Genomic DNA, 26,643 nt, shown 5'->3' with positions numbered 1-26,643 from the left:
CTGGTGGCCACCATCTTGTTTTGGTCTGCTGACATGGTTTCAAATTCAGCTCTGTGTTCATTGTGGTCTGTGTCTTGGTCACACAATTCTAATTTTAATTGTACATAATCAAACCACGACAATAAGTCAGGAAGTGCCTGTAGTCTACTTAGAATCTTGCCAATGTTCGGAGATTCGTTGTAAATTGATGAAAAGCTTTCTATACGAGTCGATGAACCTTTGTACTCAGCGCGCTGTTTCTTATGTTGCTTGCACTGATCCTCATCTATGCTTACAAATCAACATAAAACATTCAATGAGTATTAGGTGGAAAGATTAGTTAGAAAAGTGTAGACTTGTCATGATGTCTGACTACCTTTAGCAGTCCAAATTAGACTTTTCCTGCTGGCTTCTGCACTCTGTTGGTGAGAACGCTTGTCGCGGATGAACGCTAGTTCAGACGTGCCACGTAATTGCGTCAATGCGGCTTGTGCCACGCCCGGGACATGCGCAGACGCGACCAGGAATGAATGATCGCGAGGTAACGCGGGAAACTTCCAAACCACACCAAAGTCTCATACACAAACACATTGACTGTTCGTTACACTTGTATAAATCACGTCACTGTACTGATACTAGTGTTTCCATAAAGCGTGGAACCGGTAAACAGTTATTTGCCGTACCAATCTGGCCGGATAATTACCCGAATGCAAGACTGATAAATGAACAACATTGTTTACTATAAGACTTACTGCTACACCTCTGCATGCACTGTCACACGAAAAAGCTCCAACCACTCTGTTGTCTGGCGATCTCTCTTGCCCTCGTCTCGTTGACACCCCTCACGCTCGCTACCCCTCTCAACCTTCACTCCCCTCAACTATCATGACCCTTTTCTGTTTAGACTTTTTTTTTTGGATGAATATTTATAATCTTTAGTTTTAAGTGCATCTCCAATTGTACACCTAGGTAACTTCTTGAAAATTATCTTAATTTTTATCGAAACTATTTCTAGAACATTGATGAATTAATCATGATTTTTTGATGTAATAATCCCAAGAAAGTTCGTACGTACTGAAATTAAGAAATAATATTTACATATTACTGTAAAAAAATTAGGATAGTTAAAATATGATGAAGTAAAGTTATTTTTCGGATGCATACGGCATGCCAAGTGGAAACTACACAACATAACTACGGGGCAAATCCATAGATGGCATGTTAAGGAATATAATGTTATATTGAAAGTACACAATTATGAAAGAAGGAAAAGCAAGTATATGAATTTATCATTTCAGTCAGTTTCCAATGGCTGTGCTGAGCTGATGCTCGTTTGTAATCCGGGCGTCACGCCGCTGCAGACATGCAGACACGACAGGCGGTAATGCCGACCAGTGTCCAAGCAAGCCCCGGAGCAACTGCGGCAGTTGGGCGCTTTCCCCAGGCGCCCAGCAACACTGCAGTTGGTGAGCCAGAGTCCAGAGTCCGTGACCCAACTCGTGGACAGTCACGGTGCTGCTTCGTACCCTCTCTCAACCCTATATCTCTCGGATGCCAAGTCTTCAACACTCCTGTGTTTCACCCTCAGACTCTTAACTGAGTAACGCTCGACGATGTGAGGAGTGAATCTCTGGGATGTAGCATTGGTTATTGAAACACGAGTATCTTATAAAAAAAAATCTCTCTGCTAAAGGCCAGCTGCGGAAAACTGAGGTTTGGCCCCACCAGGAATGAAGCCTTGGACACCTTGAAGGGAGTTGAGATAAGATATTACTTAACCAACGTGGCTTAAGGATTAGGAAGAAATCAGTGACGTCTCGCCATGCATGACTCTTGAGTGTCTGGCGGATGATTGATATTCAAAGGACTGACAGATCGACAATGTATTTTTTTTTAAATATTAAAATAATCATTGTCATTATATGTAACAGTTTTTTCTTCTTTCTATTCTAGAAGGGATGTAACTAATAAAATGTTAGCGATTTCATCAACACGCGATGATAGTGGGCGGTAAAAGTGAGCACAGGGTATCTTCCATCAGGTCTGACGGGTGAACACTAATATTCGCTCCTGCGGTTTACAAATTCCGAATATTAAATTTTAAAATAGATTGCGGGCATTGCCAACATATTCCGTGCATAAAAACACTTGACAGCTGTAAACTAATTAGTTTCAAGGATTGGGGTCAGATAAGAAAACAGCGGGAAGAGGAATTAATTACTTAATAAATCAAGGGCTTGGCATCTGTATCCTGGGAATAGAACCACATATAAGACTTTCGACACGCCTATGGTTTGTCTATATTTCACATACCTACTGTTAAATAATGGTAATATATAAGGTTACATATTTTTTTTATTTTACTACAGGGGCATAAGCAGTTGTGATATTAGCTCTTGAAATTCAGTAAAATTTATTATTTTTAATATATTTTAACCTAATTTACTTTTATATTTGCGATATAATTTGAGCAGATGACTTTACTTGAGGTTCACTGGTTTCGGATTCTATGGATTTGGTTTCTTGATCGTTCTCAGGTGAAGGCTGCTCTGTGTCACCTGCTGCAGTGTGGTCTGCTGAATCTTGAGGCTTGAGGACAGAATAATATGTTCTCGAATAAAAAAAAACAGAATATCGCCGTTAAATACAAATATTAATATTAAATACAATTCTAAAAAATTAAATTAAAAATAAGATGTTTTTTTATTTTCATTAATTACTCTTTTTATTTTATACATTTTGGAATGTTTTTATTACAGCGTATACAAAATGTCCCATAACTCAATCCCAAGCAGATAACAGTTAAATGGCCAATTAATAATGATTCTGAATCAAAAAACTAAAATTCAAAACGTGTTTTAGTTTGCGAATTATAATAATTTATGCAAAAGGTTTAAAATTTCACCTTGCTCATATTTTTAATACTATGGCTAAAATTGTTTGATATACAATCATAAATAACCTTTTTGTTGAAAACAATTCAAAATTAAATGTAACATGCATGGAAACAAATATTTGAAATACTATAGTAGCAAAAAAAACTTTATTGGGTTAGTTGACTAGTTATTCCATAAAAAATACTTAGCTAAATTAGAAATTTATTTGAAAAGATTGCTTACTAAACACAATTACTTGAGAAGCTAGCAAATATTTTTTTTACAGTGTGAATAGTCAAAGTTACCCGAATAAAAATGTTTGCCAAAAAAGTCATGCAAAAACCCCCGCTCCCCCAAAAAAGCATGATTTAAATTTGAATTAGAGGTAATGTATAATTGCAAAGCAAAAAAACTTTAGTCACAGTATCTAATAATTTGGTGAAGCGTGTGGATTAAAAAGCCTTTGAAATAAATTCCTATAGCTCTAAAACGAAGACACGTTTTGAATTTGGTTTTTTATTCAATACTGTACTTAATTGGCCCATAAAATATTCTCGGCTTGACGTTTATTTATGGGACAGAATGTATAAGTTCTGATATCTTGAAATGTTACTATGGCGTCTACGGCATTTACTTTTAATTAATGTTGCATAGATGTCATATGATTAGGTTACGTAAAAATATAAAAATATCAGTAAAATAAAAAAAAAAATATTGCTTTTAAGGGTTAAGGCCTCACCCCTTCCATCCATTTGATGGCCAATTATAACATGAAAAATGACTTTCTTTGGAGAAAAAATGAAAAACAATTAGTTCTTCAACCCACAGTATAAACCTATTTTCCCTTACTCTCTTCATAAACTCTGGATTAAAAAAATAACCAATTAAGGATTTAAATGGTTCCATCCAAAATTACTGCAAGCATTAGCAAAGCATCACTAACGGACAATTTATACAATTTTAAATTATAACATAATAGAACTACTCAATAATTGTTTTCGTATATTTTAACAGCTTATTTCTTGCGCATAAGAAATCCTAAGAAAAAAATTTTTTTTAACAATAGCCTTAAAAAAAACATATATCATAATGTTCTTACATCGTTCATTATTGCGTTTATAGCTTGGTTCTATTTTACATAGGAGTAGTTTGGTTGATAAAAAATTGTTTTATGAAAATTAACACAATATATTTTTTCGTTAAAAAAATACTTTACACCTAGGTGTCACAGGAGACCATTGCTTGAGTTCTAATGCATGCATTAAGATGATAAACGTGCTAATAAAAGTCCATTTCACCGCCACATCATGGTATCAGTTACATACTGTACATTATTACCCATCTGTACAGTGTTCTGTAGGTAACTAGTTCCTCACCTCTTCAATTGGCAACCCTGCGGCCTTCTTTTTCGCTATGTCTAGTTGCTTTTGCAGCTGCTCATTCTCCCTCAGGGAGTGTTCGAGCTGGTACCGCACTTCATCCAGTTGCTTGTCCAAGTCTGCCAACTGTTTCTGCAGCTCCACTTCCGCCAACTGTGTAAAACAGAAGTTCCGTACTTCAAATGTCAGCCTGGTCTGGTCATGGAATGTTTTATAAAGTACTTGAACTACTTTACTACAAACCATAAGTTTATTATGTTGAGTTGACTTCCCCCCCCCCCGACAATTTCTAGGATTTACTCTATTGTTTTCATTTAACATATGAAACAAAAACTATTTCCATGTTACTCCAGCTCATATAAACTTTCTGCATTGATTTCTTCAAATTTACACCCTGCTAGCTCACTGAATAAGTAGTACGTCTGACAAGGTTTAAGTCAAATTTTGTGCAGTAACCGATAAGAATGATTTTAAAAGTTTTTATTAATTTTTAACTCTTTTACTCTTTATGGTAATAGGTTTTAAAATATTAGTTTCCATTCAAACGGCTGAAAAAAATACTTGTTAACGGTGCCTGTATCAAGTTGTAATATAAATCAACATATTGTAGACCTTTAATCAGTGGCGGCTGGTGCCTTTTGAAAATGGGGGTTCACAGCATGGTCTCTTTATGTAAAGAATCACCGACCCCCCCCCCCCCTCCCTTTTGAAGCGGCGGGTCCGGGGGCCTCCCCCTGGAAAAAAATTGGATTTTAATGTGTAAAATGGTGCTTTTTTGGCATTTTAAATCACATAAATACCAACAATTTTTTCCAAGTTATTGTGGGGCGAAAGTGAAGTTTTTACCTCCAAAATAGCCACCGGATATGCCGCTCAAACTGATAATATAGCAAATGTTAAATTATGCAGTGTGAAGTCTTTTTAATAAATACAAATGATTACCATAAAATGTAAAGTACACAAAATTCTGATACAGTTTGCTAGCAAGAGTGTTATTGATGTGACCAGTTGTAAATAAGGTATATCATTTTATCCATTGTTTGGTTGGTAATTATATATAAATAGATATATTGTATTTACAACAGCATTACATTTACAATATTTAAATACAGCATTGAATTACAAAATTTGAATTACCGGTAGTTTTTACTTTTCCTTTGAACTTACTTTCCTTAAGCACTAAAATATAATTACAGTAGTACAATAGTAATATAAACATATGGTATTCACAATTTTAATTTAGTTTTTAATCTTTTCCTTTGAGAGAACATTTTTTAAGCATCACTATATACATCTTAACTTGAAACGAATCTGAATAATTCACTGTAACATGAGCTGAACAATTCTTTTCGCCTAAAAATTAAGTTGAACAATTTACGAACTCTGGTTTAAACAGCATAGGAAAACATTATGTGAGGATATTATTTAGAATATTATTGAAATTGAAATGCTTAAGTGCAGTTATTTTAAACTAAATCTATCCTTCTATGTTTTTTTAGAAGAAAATTATTCAATGACCATGACAATAAAATTTGGTATTTTGTTTATCATGTCTTTTTCTATTGAAAGCATGACTAACGCACTGAGTCTGTCTTCACACATTGTACTTTTTAAAAATGTTTTTATCCTCTTCAGGGTTGAGAAACATCGTTCAGCTTCAGCTGTGGTCATCGGAACAGTTGAAATAATAAGTAACAATATGTGTGTTTCCATAAACGTGGTCTGTAAATTGTTTTCAAGGACAAACTGCAGAAGACTAGCTGATTCATCCATAACTCGGAAGTCGTGTCGCTTGTAAATTACTGCTAGCTCTGTTTTCAAACGAGCCTCATCTAAGAAAGGATACGTTTTGGTTGTTTGTTCAAGAACATGAACAGGAAATTGCTTATCATATTCCTGGAAGTTTTCGGAATCAAAAAGGCATACCGCAGAATAATATGTTGTGAAAGAAAACCTCTCCTTTACTTGATTAGTAATCACATCACATACTTCCTTGGCTGCAACAGTTCTATTTATATGGACATCTTCCACTTTACTTTTTTTAGAATGCTGCTCTGGAACCGAAATTTCAGTTCGCATTCTCACTTTATCCATATTCTCTCTTTCTTTCTCAAATGAAAGTCGAAAACTGTCAACATGTTTCCTAACTTTATCGGCATCGATGCTCCTTTTTTGTAGCTGATTAAACAAAATGTCTACGTGCGGCATTATATTGTGAAAAACTGTCAGCCAAAATACAAACACTGGATCATTCAACATGCGCCGAATAGCTCCCTACTGGTTGATTGTTGTTGACTGCGTGCATGACGACTCAATTTCGTTCATGCATTCAATCAGTTGTTTTCTGTACTCGTACACCGTGTTAACAGTACGACTCTTAAAATTCCATCTTGTAGAAGAAGCACGAGGAATTATCCTACCAACAACGCCATTAAGAACAGCAATTCTCTGTGGTGAGTGACTAAAGAAGTTAGTTATATCACTCAAATTGGAAAATAATACACGGACTTGGTTTTGGCTTGTAGATTGTGTCACAATTAAATTCAACTGATGCGCATAACAATGCACGTAATGTGCACATATATAATTTTGTTGAATAATGGCCTGAACACCATTGTAATGACCACTCATTACACTATCCCCATCATAACTCTGAGATATCAATTTCTCGGGTTTGTCAACAATACTTTCCAAAACAATGCGAATACATTCTGCGATGGACGCAGCATCATGTCCTGGAGGATTTACAAACTGCCAGAATCGTTCTACTGCTTGCCCGTTAGGTAACATATAGCGAAAAACTATAACCAACTGAAATAAAGATGATATGTCTGTCGTTTCGTCTGCAATCACTGAAACAAAACTTGCACATGAAATTTCTTTTTTGATGTATTTTATTTTCCAATGACAAATTAGAAACACCAGTGTTTTTATGTCCGAGACTGTTAACTTACTCAAGACCATAACGAGTAACTTAACTTAGTAGTTAAAACAAACTTTTTAAACGTCGCTCTAAACGCACTTAAGTAGAACAATAACACGTGATTACAGCGCCGTCATCACCCTCGAAGAGCGAGCAAAAATGGGAGAAACAGGACAAGAAATGTCGCGCCGCGCGCAGGATAGTGTTGCGCACGCCTGGACTGTGCTCCTGGGCTGGCTTATGGGGAGCTACCCCCACCACGTCGCTCCGAGCCGAGCGGCGCGCCGTCGCCCGCCTAGCCACCATCGCACGTGCGATCCCAGCTTAGCTGCGCTTACTCTATAGCGGCGGGTTTGGAAAATATTGTTAATGGTTAATGGGTTGCATTTATTTATTATTCGATGTGTATGATATTTAAGTATTACAGTAGGCGCCTATTTAAATGAGGCGAGGGGGTTCACGTGCGAATGTGCTCTAATGCAATAACCGCCACTGCCTTTAATCATAAATGTCAATAAGAAAATAATAGGTTCGTAAGGATGGCCCAATTAATTTTATACGGTTTTATTTGCTACTAATATTTACATTACTAATTAAATTACCACACTTAATGTCTGTTCACTAATCACTAAGTATTTGTCGAGTTCACAGCTCACACTCCTCACTGGAGCTAGGCTCAACAGTGGTTCGCCCTTTACCTCGCCCCTGTCCGCACACACAGTCTCGCGCCACTCGGTCGCACTCGCACGGTCCCGTCGCTCCGCGCCTGCGCCGCTCGCCGAACTAGCACTTCACTCAACTCGCCTGTTGGAACTCCCGCGGAGGCCGGCGTCGCCGCTTTTATATCCGTTTTCCATCCTTCTGGAACTGACTGGAGTAGTTGTGACGTGTGGCGTCATCCCGGGGTGACCCGACGTCTTCCGAAGCATCCAGAACAGTGACGCATACTCTACTTAGCGGCCTCTGTAGCCTCGCGGAATTCCCAAGCTGCTAATGGATAGATGACAAAGCCAAGAAAGGAGGCCGGGGGGGGGGGGGAGGGGGGCAGGAGGGTGGCCAGGCCGGTCCGCCTTAATCACCAAAAGTATGTGCGCGTGACGTCATTGGCTTTGCGGGGCCACCAGGCCGCTCAGGTACCTGGCACGCGTCTTGGCCTTGCCTCCTATTTTCATAATACAGTCACCTCTTAAAAACCTGTTTGTTCCGAACAGGTAACAATGTGCTGTTGTTGTCCGTACTGCGAAGCCATCCTACGCATCTGGCAATTATACTGGATATGGCCCACTTCTTGGCAGATGTAACTTCGCGGTCGTCCTTCGATTCTTTACGATTACTATGGATCTCGTTCTTCTGCGCTTGCTGCCGTGGTGTCTACCTTTCCATCGGGCAACCCCGCTGGGCAAGTTCCCATTCCGGGAATCTCCATTGAACATGTCCTTGTCCCTGACATGCTTAACACCGTGGGCGACTTCCTGCCCTTGAACCTGCGAAGTGTCCCCCTTCTTAGTCAAATTGTCGAATCGCTGTCCTCCTTCCTTTGGTTTCCTCTCACGATTCGAGCAGTAATGCTGAATATGCCCCCTTTCTCAACATACGAAACACAGTGGACTCTTCTTCTGTCCAATCTCGTTATCACAGCATTGTCCTTCTCTCTTGGGTTTCTTATCACGATATGGGCATTCGCGGTGGACATTCCTCTGTTCTCGACATGCAAAGCACCATGAACTACCGCTTGTAAACCATGCAACATATTTCTTAATGACCCAAGGATAATCTCTTCGTTCGTACTCGAGCTGCCATCCACTTTGTAGTAAGAATCTATCACAGCCTGCCTCACCCTGATGCTCATGTTTCTTGAAGCGATGTAGACACCTTCATGTTCCAAGGCAAGAACGAGAGCATCGCGGATATCTTGTGGCGGGCCAAGCGAATAGTTGGCTGAACCTCAGCATCTCTGAGTCCGTCAATAAATGCACTGGTGGCTAGCTGCTCGCGGATCTCTGCAGAAGCTTCTAGGTAGGCGAGGTGCACAAGTCGCTCAGTGTCAGCTTCGAATTCCTGGAATGTTTCCGAGGATCACTGTTGACGTGTATTCAGGGCCGTTCTATACACTTCGTCCTTGTGTCGGTTGCCATACCTCAGCTTAAGAGCTTCTACTGGTACAGCATAGTCTTTCTGCTCCGGAAATGGCATGGTCTGAAGCAGCTCAAGAAGAGAGCCTCGCAGGCCTGGGACAAGTGCCGTAGCCTTCTCTTCCTCATCCCAGACATTCACTCTTGCAGCTGTCTCGAACTGTCGCCTGTATACTGTCCACGAAAACTGACCGTCGAAGGTAGGTAGCTTGAATTTTGGGTGGCCGTTGGCAGCGCCTTCTACCTTGAATTCCCTGGAGAAACTCTTCAGTCTCATAGCGGCAGAAACTTCTATGATAATCCGTCGGCACTCCTCGGTTACAGCTTCTACACGCCGTTCAGATTTTGAAAAACCACCCCCGTCTCCTCCCCCTTTCCTTTCTGTTATTTCTCTAAGAAATTTTGCAGACTTTCAGTTCAAAATCTTAAAAAGGAAATTACTATATTTATTAGATTACGATCAATATGACCCCATACCCATCGGCAAAATATTGTTTGACTATGTAATATGTTAAAACCTTATATTGTAAATTTGTTATATTTTAATATAATCCTTAATATGTTTTGGTCAAATGTTTAATTTACAAATATTTATGGGAATTATTCAATGTAATGTGTAAGTAATGTAAAAACACAAATAAACTATCTCGGCAATGTGGACGCTCTGCCGTTACCAGGGATGATTTGACTCCTAAAATTTAGCTAAATGTACTGTTTGACTAATACATCAAACATTTATTTATTATTATTGCGTTAACAAGTGTGCAGTTGAACTTACTTGAGTATCACTGATTTCGGTTTCTATGGGTCTTGTTTCTTGATCGTCCTCTGGTAATGTCTGCACGGTGTTATCTTCTGGAGTGTGGTCTGCTAAATCTTCAGGCTTGGGAACAGGGGAACCGTATTCAAAAGATACAAAAATTAAATCATTTAATGAAAAGACTAAGTAATATAAAAAATATTGAGAATAGAATCCAAAGTATTTCACTTGTTTATATAATCTTATGATATTTTTTGTGTTCTCCCAGAAGCAGGGATATAAATTTTATCGAGTGCAGATTTTAAGTGTACTTCCTTTGTTATTGACAGATGACATTTGTCGCATTGACACATATGCATATTTTATTTAACATTAATGATACATGTTTTAGTTTTGCAGAAAAAACACAATCAAAACATATACAAAATAATATTTAAACTTGTAATTTCTTCTTCACTATAATAATTTTTTATTCCGTTTTAACTGCTAAAAATATAGATAAATTTAAAAATAGTAATAAAATATAACTTTTTTACGTAAAGCTTATGCTAATCGTTTAATTTCTTTCTAACCCAAAAACAGTAGTTTATAAAGTTAGTTACGAGTTATACAGTGCCCACGATAATTTTTATCCATATATTTATTAAAAATATATTAAATAATCCCCCAAAAGAACCATAAAAGGATTTTTCCAAGAAACTTGTTAAAAACAAATTTTATTATAAGTATCCTACTCTATTGTGTTCTTCTAATGTGGTTTAGGTTATTTGTGAGCGGAAACAGTATTCAGTCTTTGCAAAATAAGAAATAACAGTCAATTCAAAATAAATTGGCAGCTACATAACAAGTTATATGTATAATGTACAGTGTCAGTTATCTTAAAGTGTATCTTTTGTGACCCTGTTAAAAGGGTGTTTCCCTGAGAAGTTTTGGGATGAATCAGGAAACATTAAAATGGAGTGATATTGGACTAATCAAATGCCTTTTAAGTCATTTTTAATATGAATTATGGTTTTTATGATAGTCGCTGTAAACATTAATAAACATAACATCTGAGTGTATGGCGGATCATTGAAGTTGAAAGGACTGGCGATGACAATATAATTTGTTTATTATTAAAATAATCATTGTCATTATGTGTACCAGTTTTTATTCTGGAAGGGATTTAATTAGTACTATGTTAAGAGTTTCGTCAATATAAAAATTACACAAATACATACAGGGCCGCAACTAGGGGGGGGGGGCAAGCGGGGCATACGCCCCGGGCGCAATGCTGTGGGGGCGCCGAAATCGCTTGCATTGTAATTCCTACTAGTGGGTTCATGCATGGAAGTTACAGTAGCACAGAAACTGTTACATGTAGGTATGGAAAATGCTTAAATAGCACCATTTTTCCGTGGGAGGGCCCCCAGACCCCCCGCTTTATTAGTGTGTTATGTGCCAAAAAGAGGGGGGGGGGGGGGGGGGGGCGCATGAATCAATTCATGCCCCGGGTGCCAGAGACTCTAGTTGCTGCCCTGAATACATATTAGGTTAAGGAATTAAGCATTTTCGCAAGCAAATGCTAAAAAGCAAGCAAATGTGTAAAACTTGAATTTGTGTGTTTTATTTCTAAAATTTAAAGGTACCTAATAAAAAGTTCATTTTAAATACAGTCAATATTTTGACTCATGTTGTATACCAGTAGACCGTGGGTATATAAGCGAGGTTCAGACGACTGGACCCTCATACAACACTCGCGACAAACCAAGGGCCCCACACACGTCGTAGCACCTTGTCAAGGCAGAATCATGCAGGTGAACTGGCAGAGGGAGCTGCCCCAGCCCTCGCTGGGGATCCGGGCCGAGAGGCATGCATGCCTGTCAGGGCAGGGCTCTGGGGGCTTGTACAGTAGCTTTAAGTCTAGATTTAATTTGATAAAAATAATAATTAATAAAAAAATTAAAAATGATAAATAAAAAAATAGACGAGGGCATTTCTCCGCCCAAATAACAAAACAGGACGACTTTCATTGGAAATAAAATTCACTAACTTCACTCTCTATTTTACAGGTTTTAGAAGACAACAGCCTGGGGGCTAGCTACAGCAATACTGGCTTAGCCTAACTTTGACCGAGCTATGTCGGAACGGAATAGTTCGGTCCTTAAGAGTCCACTCCAGTGTTTCAGGGGCACTACGCAACCCGCGTTAACCTCATAAGATTCAATGCTATTTTCATTTTGCTTATAACTTATTAACTAATATAGATTTCGAAATGATGCTTGCTTGATTTGTAAAACAACGATGCTCTTATCAAAGCCCCTTTCTTCAAAAACGTGCATAAATTATGGTTTTATACTAATCTTTACTAATATGCATAAGTGTATTGTCTAGGTTTGAACCATAATTTATGCACATTTTTGAAGAAAGGGGCTTTGATAAGAGCATCGTTGTCTTACATATCAAGCAAGCATCATTTCGAAATCTATATTAGTTAATAAGTTATAAGCAAAATGAAAATAGCATTGAATCTTATGAGGTTAACGCGGGTTGCGTAGTGCCCCTGAAACACTGGAGTGGCCTCTTAAGGCGGCCAGAGATTTGGATAATTTTTTTTATTACAGAGCCATAGCCAGGTATGATAGTTTCTCATGAAATTCAGTTAAATTTATTATATTTTTTTAAAAAATTAAAACAATGTACTTTTATATTTGTGAAATAATTTTTGCAGGTGGACTTACTTGAGGTTCACTGGTTTCGGATTCTATGGATTTAGTTTCTTGATCGTCCTCAGGTGATGGCTGCTCTGTGTCACCTGCTGCAGTGTGGTCTGCTGAATCTTCAGGCTTGAGGACAGAATAATATGTTCTCGAATGAAAAATAACAGTATATTGCAGTGAAAAATAAAATAAAAACTAATATAAAATAAAATATTACTAAAAATAGAATGAAAAATAAAAGGTATTTTATGTTAATCATGTCCTATTATTTTATACATTTTGGAATGTTTTTCTTACAGCATTTACAACGTGTATCATTACTCAATTACAAGCCGAGTACAGTTGCTTGGCCAATCAATTATGGTTCTGAATCAATTAACCAAAATTCAAAACAATATTTTAATATTTCGAGTTATGGGCAAATTTTTAAAATTTTTTAAATCCCCACTCTGTACCAGATTTTTAGTACTGTAACTGAAATGTTTTGCTAAATCGTAAGTAGCCCTTCTATTGATAACAATTATAATATAATAAAACATTCTATAATATTAAGGAAAAAATATATATTTGGAAGACTCATGCGACATATTTGTTTATCATTAAATTACACTAGTCATACTTAAAAGAAATGTTTACTTACTTAGCAAGTTATTGCAAACGATTGCTTGTTAAAAAAATAACTAAGTTAGGAAAAAAAAATTTTTACAGCGTAATCAGTCAAAGTTGTGCAATTAAAAGTTGACCCGCATTAGTCGTGTGAATAATTGTTTCTCCAAAAAGTTTGCATGTTTGATTTTTATTTTGAATTATTATAAATGGTAGGGTTATTTATGAGTGCGTAGCAAACATTTTTAGTTACACTATCTAATAATATGGTGCAAGGTGGGGAGGTAAAAACTTTTGCAAACAATGCCTACAACTCGAAAACTAAGACAGTTTATGAATTTTGATTTTTTGATTCACAACTGTGATTCATTGGCCTATAAACGTTTCTCGGCTTGATGTTGAGTTATGGAACAGCCTGTATAAAAATCGATACGAGTAGATAATTAAAGGCTCAGATATCTTGAAATTTGACTACGGTGTCTTTGGAAATAATTTATTTATAAATAATGTTACGTATGTAATGTGATAAAGTTATACAAAAGATTAAAAAAACAATAAAAATAATATTATTAATTTATTGCTCTTGTGGGGTTAACGCCTAACCCCATCCATTTTTGGTCACTTATAATATAGAAAATGACTTCTTTTTTCTGGGGAAAACTTTCTCAACAAAAAGTCTTAACTTTTTCACCTTTCTCCTTCACAAACTCTGGATTTAACGAATCACTAATAAAGGGATTAAGTGGTCCCATGCATGGTTACTGTAAGCATTAAAATTGAATCACTGTCATAATTTATAACATTTGAATTATAACGTAATAATTATACCTAATTAATAATTTATTCCTGTGTTTTAACAGCTTTTTATGTTGCGCATATGAATTCCCAACAAAAATTGATTAAATGCAAAAGCCTTAACATAAAATATATTTAATGCTTTCCAAATGTTGTTTATCACTGCGTATTTTCGTTTAACTCTATATTACTTAGGTGTAGTTTGGTTGATTAAATGGAAATATTTATATAAGTGAACAAAATATTATTTCGTAACAAAAATATTTAATATCTAAGTGTCACTTAAGACCGTTGTTTGTGTTCCAATACACGTATAAATTTACTAAAAGCTCTATGAAAAAGCCATTTCACTGCCACGTTATGGTATCAGTAACATACTGTACATTATCACCCATCTGCCGCGTGCTGTAGGTACGGACGTTCCTCACCTCTTCAACTGGCGACCCTTCGGCCTTCTTTTTCGCTATGTCTAGTTGTTTTTGCAGCTGCTCATTCTCCCTCAGGGAGTGTTCGAGCTGGTACCGCACTTCATCCAGTTGCTTGTCCAGGTCTGCCAACTTTGTCTGCAGGTCCGCACACTCTATGCGATTCTCCACTTCTGCCAACTGCGTAAAACACAAGTTACGTGCTTCAAATGTCAGCTTGGTCTGATAGTCGAATGTTCTATTAAGTACTTGAATTACTTTACTAGAAACTATAAGTTTATTATCTAGTATTAATTTTTTTCGAGAATGTTAAGGACTTACTATATCGTTTTCACTTAAAATACATCAAACAAAATAAAAAAATTTCATGTGACTCCAGCCAAAATATTAAACTTTCTGCATTGAATACTTCAAAATTACACCGAGTCAGCTACTGTTTAAGTAGTATGTCAGACAAAATTTAAGTCAGGTTTTGTGAGGTAACTGATAATGATGGTTTTAAATTTTTAAGTGTGAATACGCCGTAAAACAATTATTTACACTATAGTCAAATACTTCGTTATACTGTATAAAACTACGTCTATACAATCATTATATATAAAACAACTTTTTATTTATAGTTTTACGTCTATTGCTATTTATAATAATATGTCTAAAATATGCTGAGTGAATTTAAACAGTTTAAAAAATACTTAATTAATGGTGTCTATAGTAAGAGTAATAAATTTAACATAATGTTGACCTTTAAAAATAAATGACAAGTGAGATAAAAATCAATAGTCGTTTTATATTCTACAATATAATGATGGTGCGTAATTATATTAATACAGTATGATTTTGCATTCGGAAATAATCTAAATTTTTGAAGTTATACTTCTTTAGGCGCGTTATGAAAAAATGATGAGAGTGAAATTTTAATATGCGCGCGCATCACTGTAACACAAAATTAACGGGTTGAAGCTGCCCGCTAAACCGCTCATTAAGTCTCGAAAAAAAGCTACCAACAAAATAGAAATAGTACCAATATTAGTCTCGCATGTTAGCACGCTCGTCGCCTCTGATCACTGTTTTCACATTTGTAATATTTATCCACTTGTTTCTAGTTTCTACATTCACAACACGTGTTTTAGTTTCATACAAGTGCGAATTATATATGTGCTAATAAATTATATTCAGTAGTGATTTAAATTGAATATTTTGATTAATATTATTTACTATTCATAAATATTAGTAAAAAAATTGTGCTTATATACTTTTTCAAGTGCTCCAATATAATTGAGGTTAACTATCCATATGTATTATTTATTGATATAAATTAAAATATTATTATTTAATATAATTAATACTAAATATTATTAAATTAATAATGTTAAATATTTATTATTGGTTATTTAATATTTAAAAAATAAAGAAATAAATTTAATAAATCATTTAATAAAAATTTGTGATAAAAATTAAAATCGAACTTCAAATTAAAATATTAATTGATAATATTTATTATTAAATTGAATAAATAATAAATATTTATAAAAATAAATGAACAAATTTAATGAAAACTTTTTGATAAAAATGAAAAGTGAATATTAAATTACGAAAATTATAAATATTTAAAAAATGAATAAACTTAAATTAAATTTTTGAATTTATTATTAAATTTATTTATTTTCTTTTAAAATATTAAATAATCAATAATAAATATTTAAAATTAAATATCTTATAGTATTTAGTACAAAATATGTCATATATATTTATTATTCTTTAAATTTTATTTATTTAATTTTTCAAATCTAAACTGAACTTTATTGATTGTTTGACTATCTTTTCCAGCCCTTTTATTATTTTATTGTAATTAATTATTTGCATGCAATTAAAAACTATTTTTTAATGATGCCAAAGAAGTATTAACTTCTCACGCGCGTACATAAGTACACGCGCCCATTTTTTTTATGTTGTTTTAGAGTTTAGTACGAATAATTTAAATAAAATATTTTTAAAACAACCTTATCAGTTACTAGACAACTTGGCTTAAACTTTGCCTGACATACTACTTATACTTATCCAGTAAGCTGGCTGATTAATTTATTGGGGGGGAGGGGGGGGGGGGCGGCAGAGAGATAGAGAGTGGGTTGAAGATTAGAATATTCCTTGCAGAAAGTTTAGTATTTGGGGTGGAGTAACGCGAAAATATTTATTTTGATTTATCACTTACAACATTATTGGCAAGAAGGGAATATTTTTAAAGTTTGGTAAATTACATATCTAAGCCCGTCACACTTTCAAATACTATAACTGTTGATCTTTCATAGATACGTCAGAGTAAATCATGTGTTTCGCCATCATTATCTACAGCTCCATTCTGATTACAGGTTTCATAAAAGGTACACATTGATGGAAAATCTTTCCTCAGCAGCCAACAACTTCGTCAGAACCTCAAGGTTTGGTCACGGCCTTTTCTAGCGACCTTGTCAGTTTTTATTCGGCGTTCATTGCGACTTAGTGTGCGATACTGTGACTTACCTCAGTTTCTTGACAGAAAGGGAAGTTTCCAACGGTATCAAACCACCCCAACAATACACAAAAGTAGGAAACTAGGATTATTATGTCGTTTTAAAATGTTTTATATATAACAATTATTATTCTTGATCAAGTACACGATAATGGATTTAATTAAATGCTCTTGAGTGAAGTAATGTATCTCAGTTCTCTTGAATATTGGAAAATTGATTAGCATCAGTCATGATTCGATTCATATATATATATATAAAAGTTTCTGTTTATTTCTTTTATTCATATATACAATTTAACACGAGATTTATTTTATTTCGTGACCTTGAGCTTTATAAAATAAAATGTCTCCATGAGATTTCGAATAACCAACCAATCCCTTTTTGTCTCCCCTTAATGAAGAATGCTGTTACTTCTTGATAAAATTTTACACACTTGACGTTAAAAATCTGTGTACATGAGATTTCGAGAAAAAAAAAAATCTCCTTCCCCTCTCCACCAACCTAACTTATTCTTTCCGCGTAAACCGCGTGAAACGTTGACTACTTTAGCTAGTACGCTCTTAAACCTAATGTATGATTTAACAACCAGCAATTTTATGATGATGAAACCTATTTGAATGGTATATGGAAGTTTTAATTCAGTAATAAAAATAATTATGTATCCTACCACACTCACTTTAGATTCAGCATCCAGAGCACGTTTTCTCCAGGATGCAATGTCTCCCTGTTCCTGTGAAGCATCTTGCTCGTGGTTGTTTGCTTCGTCTTCCTGCAAACACATGAACAGCGACGAGCGGGATGTAAACCCCGTAAGGCATGAAATACAACCTCAGTCAAATACCAAGGCACCAACCAGTGTAAAATCTTGAATCTGGCTACTCTGCTTCCGAGGAGTTTGGATACGAGAAAAAATAAACACGATCTCCTCCTAAAATAGTTTCATGGGCTTCAGTATCCACGGCATATATTTTTTTTTCCTGTATGCATCATCGTCTTCTTCCTGTTAATTATCTTTCTCAGTCTTGTGCTTATTATCTTCAGGCTACAATACATAAAAACTGGCATGCAGGATGTAAAATCAATCAAAGGAAAATAGTGGTACTGATTGAGAATATTTAAGCAAACGAAAAGTTTATTCAAAATATGATTACTAGTACCAAATACTTAGAAACTACCACTGTAAGATGGAAAATGGAACTAATCTGAATACAAAGATGTTAAGGAAAAACAATTAACGGGCCCATCTTTCTATGCTCAATTAAAATTCAATATATTCTCCCTGGGTAAAATCTTCCTATTCTCTCTGATCACCATTTTTCTCTGTCTCGTGTGCTTTATCTTCAGGCTACAATACATGATCAAATTCATGCAGGATAGCAACCATTCAAGGGCCAACTGTAAAACTGATAGCGGGGTTTTTAAAACTTTAAATTTACACTCAAAAATTCTTTCTGATATGAAACAAGATTCTATAAACTAATATTATAAGATTAACAAAATACCAGTTAATCGACAAGTAAAAGGTGTGGTTAAGAAAAAATTAGAAAGCAAAACATGAGTCCGTCCTACAAAACTCACTTCAGATTCAGCATCCACAGTATACTCTTCCTGGTGAACATCATCATCATTATCTTCTTTCTGTTCACCATCTTGTTCAGTCTCGTGTGATTCATCTTCAGGCTTCAATACATAAACAAAATCATGCAAGATGTAAATCGTTTAAACGTAAATTGAAGGCATGATGGAGAAGATTTTAGCCATTTAAGTGTTACTCAAAAGTCTCATACTAGCAAAAAGATACTATAGATTTCCAATGTAGATCTGCATGCAGAGATGAGGTTATAAAAAAATCATGATCCTCTCCTACTATACTCACTTGTTATTGAACATCCAACCAATGGTATCCCTGGTCAACGTCAACTATCTGTTCAACATCTTTATCAGTCTCGCGGGCTTCATCCGCATACTACAATGCATAAATACCGTAAAGGCATGCGGGATGTTGATCATTCAAGACCAGTTTTTGGGACTGACGGAAGAGATTTTAACAACAAAAATTCTCATTAAACGATGCTTAGTAGCAATCAGACACTCAGAAACTACATCGCAATATGCGAGAATCCATAGAATGTGCACGCATAGAATGTGTTTATGAATAAATAAATTTAAAAATCACGTGCCACTCCTACTGTACTCACTTCAGAGTGAGCATCCCCAGCATGATCTCCCTGGTGTGCAATGTCATCTTCTTCCCGCTCACCATCTTGCTCAGTCTCGTGTGCTTCATCTTCAGGCTGCAATACACGAACAAAGGATGTAAACATTCGGTGGCAACTTAAAGAATTGTTAGATGATATTCGAGCACTTAAAAAGTTTACTAAATTATAGTAACCAGAAGATACTAGGAGATTACCATTTGAAGCTGGAAGAAAGCCAACTAATATGCATGAAGTGTACGTGTTTATGAAATTTAATACAAATATGAGCCTCTCATACTGTACTCACTTCGAATTGAGCATCCCCGGCAAGTTCTCAAAAGTTTATTGTGTAAATAAACTCAACAGTATATTGATTCAAAAGTTATTTAAACATACGAAATGGTGTTTATTATTGTAAGGAACCTGCAAAATTAGCGTTATTATTTGGTGAATATTAAGATCGCAAATGTTTAAACAAATTAAATGGCCATTGTCAGTGGCGCAGCCTGTACGACTATAACCCGATGACAAACCGAATCGGCCAAAGAGTACATAACTTTGACGTGACTGGGCAGAGGTTTAAGAAGTCTATACTGTTAGAAATTACAGTAAATGTACGATCTTTTCAAAGAAGAATTTAACTCAAATGAACGAAGACTTTTTCGTTATTTAATTAACTTGATCTTCGTAGAGACTATGCCGCATTTTGACTCCCGAATTGTATGTTTAGTTCTTTACAAAGGTAAACATACACGTAGAGAGAGAAAAAAAAAGATTGTTCCCACAGTAGATTTAACCATTTTTTGAATGGTTGGTTAATACACAAAGATTTTTCTTTTGGAATCATGTTCAATGTTAAGTGAACTCAGCGTCCGCAAATTTACGAAGATGGCCGTAAATTTACTAACATTCCTGGAGAATTTTTGACCATTCTTCTGTAAATTTGAGGTGAACATTTTTGACAATGTAGCCCAGCGCCAGGATAAAAAAAAAGCGAATTACGCAGGTTTGTACTTATTGTGCGTATGTGTCAGAAACATCTGCGAGGCAAGGTGTCATGTATCCTCTAAATTGAATTGATGGTCTGACCTCGTGCTCTTGGGGTAAGCTCGCCTCTTGTCCTTTCTTGTCTGGGTCGAGTCCTTGATCTTCCATAGCCTTCAGTAGCAGGTCGTAGGTATCCCTGCAACGCCACACCAACTCACTACAGGCCATCAAATGTGTAGAACACAATATGGGAAACTCAGGCCTGCTAAACGTGTGAAGCACGTGACGCAATACTACAGTGCTTCTAGCGGCGTGAGCTCTAAGCATGCGTGCGAAATTCTAATTGATTACGTTTTAATGGGTGACAGGCCATGAAGGTGAGAAGTAATGACTCTATGACCTAGGCACGTTTTTTATTTATATTATGAAAAAAAAAATATTTTACTGAAAATATGTTATTATGTATTTTTCGTAATACTACAAATTTATTTATAAAATAAATACCAATTAAAGTGAATTAAAAACTTAAAAATGCCGGCAATATACTGAAAAAGAAACGAAAAATATATTTTCTAATTTTAGCAAGAAAGTTAAGAAATGATTTCCAGATGTAAATATTATCACTTAGCTTCGACTATGTTTTTGCTCTACCAGTAAGCTTAGTGTGTGCAGTCATATATAGTAACCCTTTAAAAGTAATAATACCTAATATATCACTGTTATAATTAAAACCAAGCGAGTTTGATCATTTTTATGGCAACCTTAAATGTGAATTGTTATTCTCTTTCACAAATTTATCTCTAGTTGTTTAAAAGTTTATCTATTTAGCAAAGAGGTGGGAGTTAGCCAAAGCCGGTGGGATATTTTGGGGTACTTTCTTTAAACCCACCCACTCATTCCGTTAATCTGTTAAAATTTTTTTTCACGACTGCCTGTTAAAATGTCACTTGTCTGCCGAAATTTTAATACTTTCATTTTAAGAATACATTTGCTTCACCCACCAGTTACTTTGTATACAATTTATGTTATACTATACACGTATTGAAATAATATTAATACTGTACTGTCCTATGGCACTTGGCATAGGCGTGCGCAGGACTTCAGTATTTGTGGTGCCAGATTACACAACAGCCCTGTCATTCACGGACCCCGAGCCTAAAGCGGGGGGTCCGGGGGTCCTCCCCCGTAAAAATTTGGATTTGAAAGCGCAAAATGGTGCTATTTAAGGTGTTTCCGAACAAAAACATTAAATACACAGATGTAAAATTTTTAACATTTTTTAATGACAAATTATGGCTTTGAACGTTATAATCACCAGGAAAACTACTAAACTTTTTACAGTTTTAAGCTTTGTTGAGCCATAAAGTAAATTGCACAAATCGTTTGCACGGAATTCATGCTGGTGGCTTTGAAAAACCGTACTTACATGTTTTCTGAAGACGCCAAATAAATGCTAGAAAAAACATTCTCAAATGTTAAGTTTTAAAATCAACAAATCAAGGGAATTTTTGTAACATACCTTAAATATGTAAAATTTTAAAATAATAAAAATACACAAATAAGAGTGGGCAAAAGTTTTAACTTTTGGAATACAACAAAAATGTTTTGTCGGCGACTGCATATAAGTCATCGAGTAAGCCTATCCTTTTAACTAACTAAACTCTCTTTTTTTTAAATAAACCCTGGCGGACGGCAGCTATTATTCCGTGCGCCTGCCGAGTGGAGTGAACAGTGGACACCGAGCGCGCATTCTATGTAATTCGAGGAGAACTAGGAGAAGTATTTACATTTCAGAAGTTTCGTAGCCGCGGCCCGCGTGTACAACACAAGTAATTGCAACTGGCTTGTTTCCGTGTGTATAGTTGGTTCGATTGATAATTGATATACTGATAGTGTTATGAGCACATATATGTAACTCGACACGATTGGAAAACATATTTTTTTTTGGAAATAATACGGATTTTTGTAAGTATGTATTATTTCTGCTTGTAAAAAACAAAATACCGTTAACCCTAATGGTGGTGCCAAGGCACCTGTGGCACCTACCGTGCGCACGCCACTTGGTATATTTTGTGAGGATTGATTTCTTTGAATACAAACAGCAAATATCTTTCGAAAAAAAGAAAAAAATAATTAAAAGTTATTACATAGATAGATTAAAATCTTATACATCTGTTAATTTTTGTGTTCTTGGTGGACAACTCACTGAACTTTCTTCATCATTTCGTTATTTGCCTCGTCCTGTTCAACTCGGATCTCCTGTAGTTCGGCTCTGATCTCAGCCACTGCATCTTCCAAGTTCTGATCAACAGCTTCTGGCTTCTGAGCCTTAAAATCAGAGCCAGGTAGGTTCACATATGTTTTATATGAATACATCATTAGTTAAATTAAGCCTATATATAGTGCCTTAACGTATACACATATAAATATGTACTCTAAGTATACATTTATAAATAAAAATGTAAACGTTCGTTCGGAATCTTAAATCTCTGAATGTTCTTCACCGATTGCTTTGAAATTTTGACACAACGTTGCATTCGAATACGCGCGTGTTTTTATATACCTATGGCACTCTTGTGACAGGTAAAAGGATATATAAAATATAGGAAGGTAAAAAAATATAAATGAATGTCTGTCTCTTCGTCTTCTGTTTGTAAAGATAGAGCTAAAGATAAAAAGATATAGACATAGAGAGATAGAGAGGTATATAGAGGTATAGAGTGATAGAGAGTGGGAGATATACAGATATCTAGAGAGATAGAGCAAGGTATATATATATAGATATGTAGACGGATATTGATAGATAGATATATAGATAGAAACATAGATACATGGAGAGATAGAAGAGTAATATATATATTACATATAGAGATATAGATAGAAGCTTTGCATATGTGTACCTACTTCAAATAAAATACAACAATTTGTGTGATTTCATTTTTATTTCTTTTCCATTTAACCAGACTGAGCCACAGTAATGCATAGCCGGGTACTGTTAGTATATTTATAAAAAATTATCTAAGGTAACACGTCAAAACTTCGGGTACGTACGCAAGGCATTTAGTGGAGGCAGAAATGTCAGTGAAATTAGGTCCGGAAATGATTCCTTTCATCGCTAGGACCTTTTATGTGTATGTACGTTAAGGCACACTGGATCCATGTGACGCGGAATGCCAATCGGCGATCGTGTGCACGGTACAAATCACAGCACACGTACACAGTGGGACAGCACTCGATAGTTGGCTGTAGCTCTGGCTGTGTTGTTTCGAGTGGGAAGCCTTAGATTCGCTGAAAAGGCAGACGCACGGACAGTTCCAACATAGCAAAATATCGCCGCTCGCTTGTACTAATTCTTGGTCGTAATAAAGAGAACGGTTTTGTAAGAATTCAGAAATTTTTACGATTTTAGATTATTTTCAATATCACTTACTTATCAAAACTTTCGTGTTAGTTACGATCTCCAAAATGTCCAAAAACTTGCCCTTTCGAAGAAAAAAATAACAGTTATAACTTAAAGTACATTTGACTTTCAAAACGTCAAAAAAAAAATCTGATGAAGATTCACGAACGCAAATTATTCGGATGTATGACGACATTTAACGAATCTTAAGAGTAAGCGATGTAAAGGGCCGTGTAAAATATCTTCAAGTAGATTTATTTTATCACAGAGCATAGTGTAGTAGCCAATCACAGAAGGTTATCTCCCGCCACTGTGTCAGAGACGGGAAGCCTAAGATGTACATCAAGCTCTGTCCCTGCCCGAACAGGCTCGAATATTCACCTTCGGCCAAGCTAGGGTTTAATTATATATATTTATATTTCTCTGTTTATTTTAATTTAGCTATACTAACCTAACTAACCGTCCATAGTGTTTTAAAGTGTTTTAATGTAGCTAACCTAACCGACCACTTTTAATATTTGAATTCATTTTTCCTGCGCAAAAATAAAACAAATATCGAGGTTGGCCGAAGGTGAATATTCGGGCGTGTTCGGGCAAGTACAGAACTTTATGTACATCTTAGGCTTCTCGTCAGAGACAGCCAGCCACCAGCTTGTGTTAAGCCGGAATCACAATAGCCCTTCGCGTCCGTCCGTCTCCCGCCCGTCATCCGTTCGTCCGTAAGCCGCCGAGCGATTTACAACATCCCGTTCATCCGTCATAATATTGTCCCCTATACATGCTGCCAACTGTTGGGAAAACTTAAATTATTTAGAAAAAAATATATATTTTGTATAATTAGAGTAGTTTTGACAATCATCTAAGCTATGCACTTATAACTCATCAGACATGCTATATTTCACTCTAGTATTTAAGTAAACAATTTCAGAGTTACCATGCGTAATAAATTAAACTTGTGTGAATAGAACGATTTTTGTTTCGAAACACACTCTTTAAAATTTGTTTAGTTAAATCTTAAGAATTAAACTAACTTCACAAACTTCTAATAAATGCATTTGACACGCAAAACCCTTGCAGATATTTGGAGGTTATAATTTCATCCGTCCATCCGTCAAAAGTGTGAAGTTATCAAGCTTTTGACGGGCGCACGGAAGGAATTTTTCGGGCCATATTATTGGCTACACGTCACGTGATTGTCGGACGGAGGTGACTGACTGACTACTGTAATTCCGGCCTGACCCGTAAGAGATAAAACTGCGCGCATACCGTTTACCTCCCTGACACAATCTTAATCTACTTTCATTCGGCTGCTACTAGTTAAATCCTTTCGAGGGTAGTTCAACGATTTTTGACGTGACAACGTCTAATGAATCGATGAACGCCGGCTGCACGCACGAAAAACCTGCTATAATCATTATAATACGAAAAATTAACTAATACGGTGTAATTTATTTTGATGGTTATGATTGTACACTACACCCAAAATTGTTTAGCTGTGATTAAAAATCTTCCCTTTTGACACATTAAATGAAATATACTGGTGTAATGAATATAATAACTACGTCGGAAACAATATGGGAAAGGAATAAAACTCAAATTGTAAGTCAACCAGTATTTATCATACTTGTACAAATCTGAAAATTGATTACTTCTTGTAACAGTAATTTTACCGTAAGAGGGCTTTTGAATTTGAATTCCCACCACTTATCTAAACAACTGTCATGTGGTAGTGCTTGTGTCTATGGTTTCCATGTTTCTTTATGCTAAATAGTTTTAGTTTCAAGTATTGAGCAATTTAACATGAATATATTCAATGATTGCTTAAATCAAATAAGCCTAACTGTTATAGAGTGGCCGTTCAGTTACACTACAACTAAATTAAATCAATGTTGTAAAACATTCACCCTAAGAATAAGATTAATAGGAATATCATATAAATACATACGGTTCCCATAATTAACATCAATTACTTCACGGCGTGTGTAGAAATATTCCAAGTTTCAAAACAGCTTACTGACACGTGTTATTACGATTCGCTGAGATTTGTAGACTTTGACGTGTTACATAGTGTACGGCGTGTTCCATAGGATAAAGAAAGTGTACTTCACAGAGAAAGTAAACAAACTTTCCATAGAAGCATTAGTCGGTCACGCATTGATGAAATTTTTCAGGTCCCATTTATTCACAGAGCGCTTCATTCAAAGAACACACAAATCTTGGATTGCAAACCATACATAGCTAAACGCAAAATGTAATAACTGAGCCAAAATATTTAAAGTAATGTTTATTTTACGTCATATGATCATTAAAAATTGTACATATGCTTGCAAATACTATAAGCTACTTTAATATAATTGTATATCAGTCACTTATATGAACGAAACCAAAGATGAGTAAGTAAAACAAGTCGGAAAAATAATCCTGCTTAACATTTAGTAATTAATAGCAAAACTACACTGCGAATATTGTTCACGTATTTTCTATCAATAGAAAATACCATCATTTACGCGGAAGAACATTTCACGGTGTTCATGTTAGGCGGTGACTGGTTGAAATTGTTTTCGTCATAATTTCTGTAGGAAAATTTTGTTTTCTCCTGGATATATGTGCTATAAAAACAGATTATATGTTACAACCTGATTTTTTTTTTATCTCTGTTATCAGTCAACTGATTTGTAAGGAAATACAAAAAAAGTTTATGTCTATATTCATATTTACTCCAAAAATTTTAAAAGACGAACATATATTTTACATTCATCATTGCGAAATCCCGGTAAATTTTCAACACGCAATTAAAAGCAGGAATTTACTTGTGTTTGAATATACGCAATGGAGAACGAATGCTTAAGAGATGTGAGGGTAGAGAAGAAGTTTGTTGTGGAAGTTGCTGAAATGTTGTTGCTTAGCTGATATCTGCGTCGTGGACGGTCGAGAGATTATGCGGAAATCAAGAAATCAAGTTTAATCAACACAAACC

The 26,643-nt window shown here is 35.5% G+C and overlaps 1 protein-coding gene across 2 annotated transcripts in view; it reads right to left on the bottom strand.

Annotated features, from left to right (window-relative positions):
* Positions 1 to 25,772, bottom strand: part of LOC134534299 (midasin-like) — a 52,329-nt gene extending 26,557 nt beyond the window's left edge. Inside the window, exons 1-11 of one of the 2 annotated variants that reach the window (XM_063372650.1) lie at positions 25,612 to 25,772; positions 22,473 to 22,594; positions 20,369 to 20,462; positions 19,280 to 19,375; positions 18,660 to 18,761; positions 17,758 to 17,850; positions 14,578 to 14,754; positions 12,770 to 12,874; positions 10,068 to 10,172; positions 4,232 to 4,387; positions 2,464 to 2,568 (exon numbers count right to left, since the gene is read on the bottom strand). In XM_063372650.1, coding sequence (XP_063228720.1) covers positions 2,464 to 2,568; positions 4,232 to 4,387; positions 10,068 to 10,172; positions 12,770 to 12,874; positions 14,578 to 14,754; positions 17,758 to 17,850; positions 18,660 to 18,761; positions 19,280 to 19,375; positions 20,369 to 20,462; positions 22,473 to 22,594; positions 25,612 to 25,629 — 1,173 coding nt within the window. In that variant the 5' untranslated portion in view covers positions 25,630 to 25,772. The remainder of the gene's footprint in view (positions 1 to 2,463; positions 2,569 to 4,231; positions 4,388 to 10,067; positions 10,173 to 12,769; positions 12,875 to 14,577; positions 14,755 to 17,757; positions 17,851 to 18,659; positions 18,762 to 19,279; positions 19,376 to 20,368; positions 20,463 to 22,472; positions 22,595 to 25,611) is intronic. The other variant, XM_063372661.1, reaches the window with a different exon arrangement.
* Positions 25,773 to 26,643: the final 871 nt, after the last annotated feature.

This window comes from Bacillus rossius, chromosome 1 (genome assembly GCF_032445375.1).
Source record: "Bacillus rossius redtenbacheri isolate Brsri chromosome 1, Brsri_v3, whole genome shotgun sequence".
Classification (NCBI taxonomy): Eukaryota; Metazoa; Arthropoda; class Insecta; order Phasmatodea; family Bacillidae; genus Bacillus; species Bacillus rossius.
This window is presented reverse-complemented; position numbering and strand designations above follow the sequence as displayed.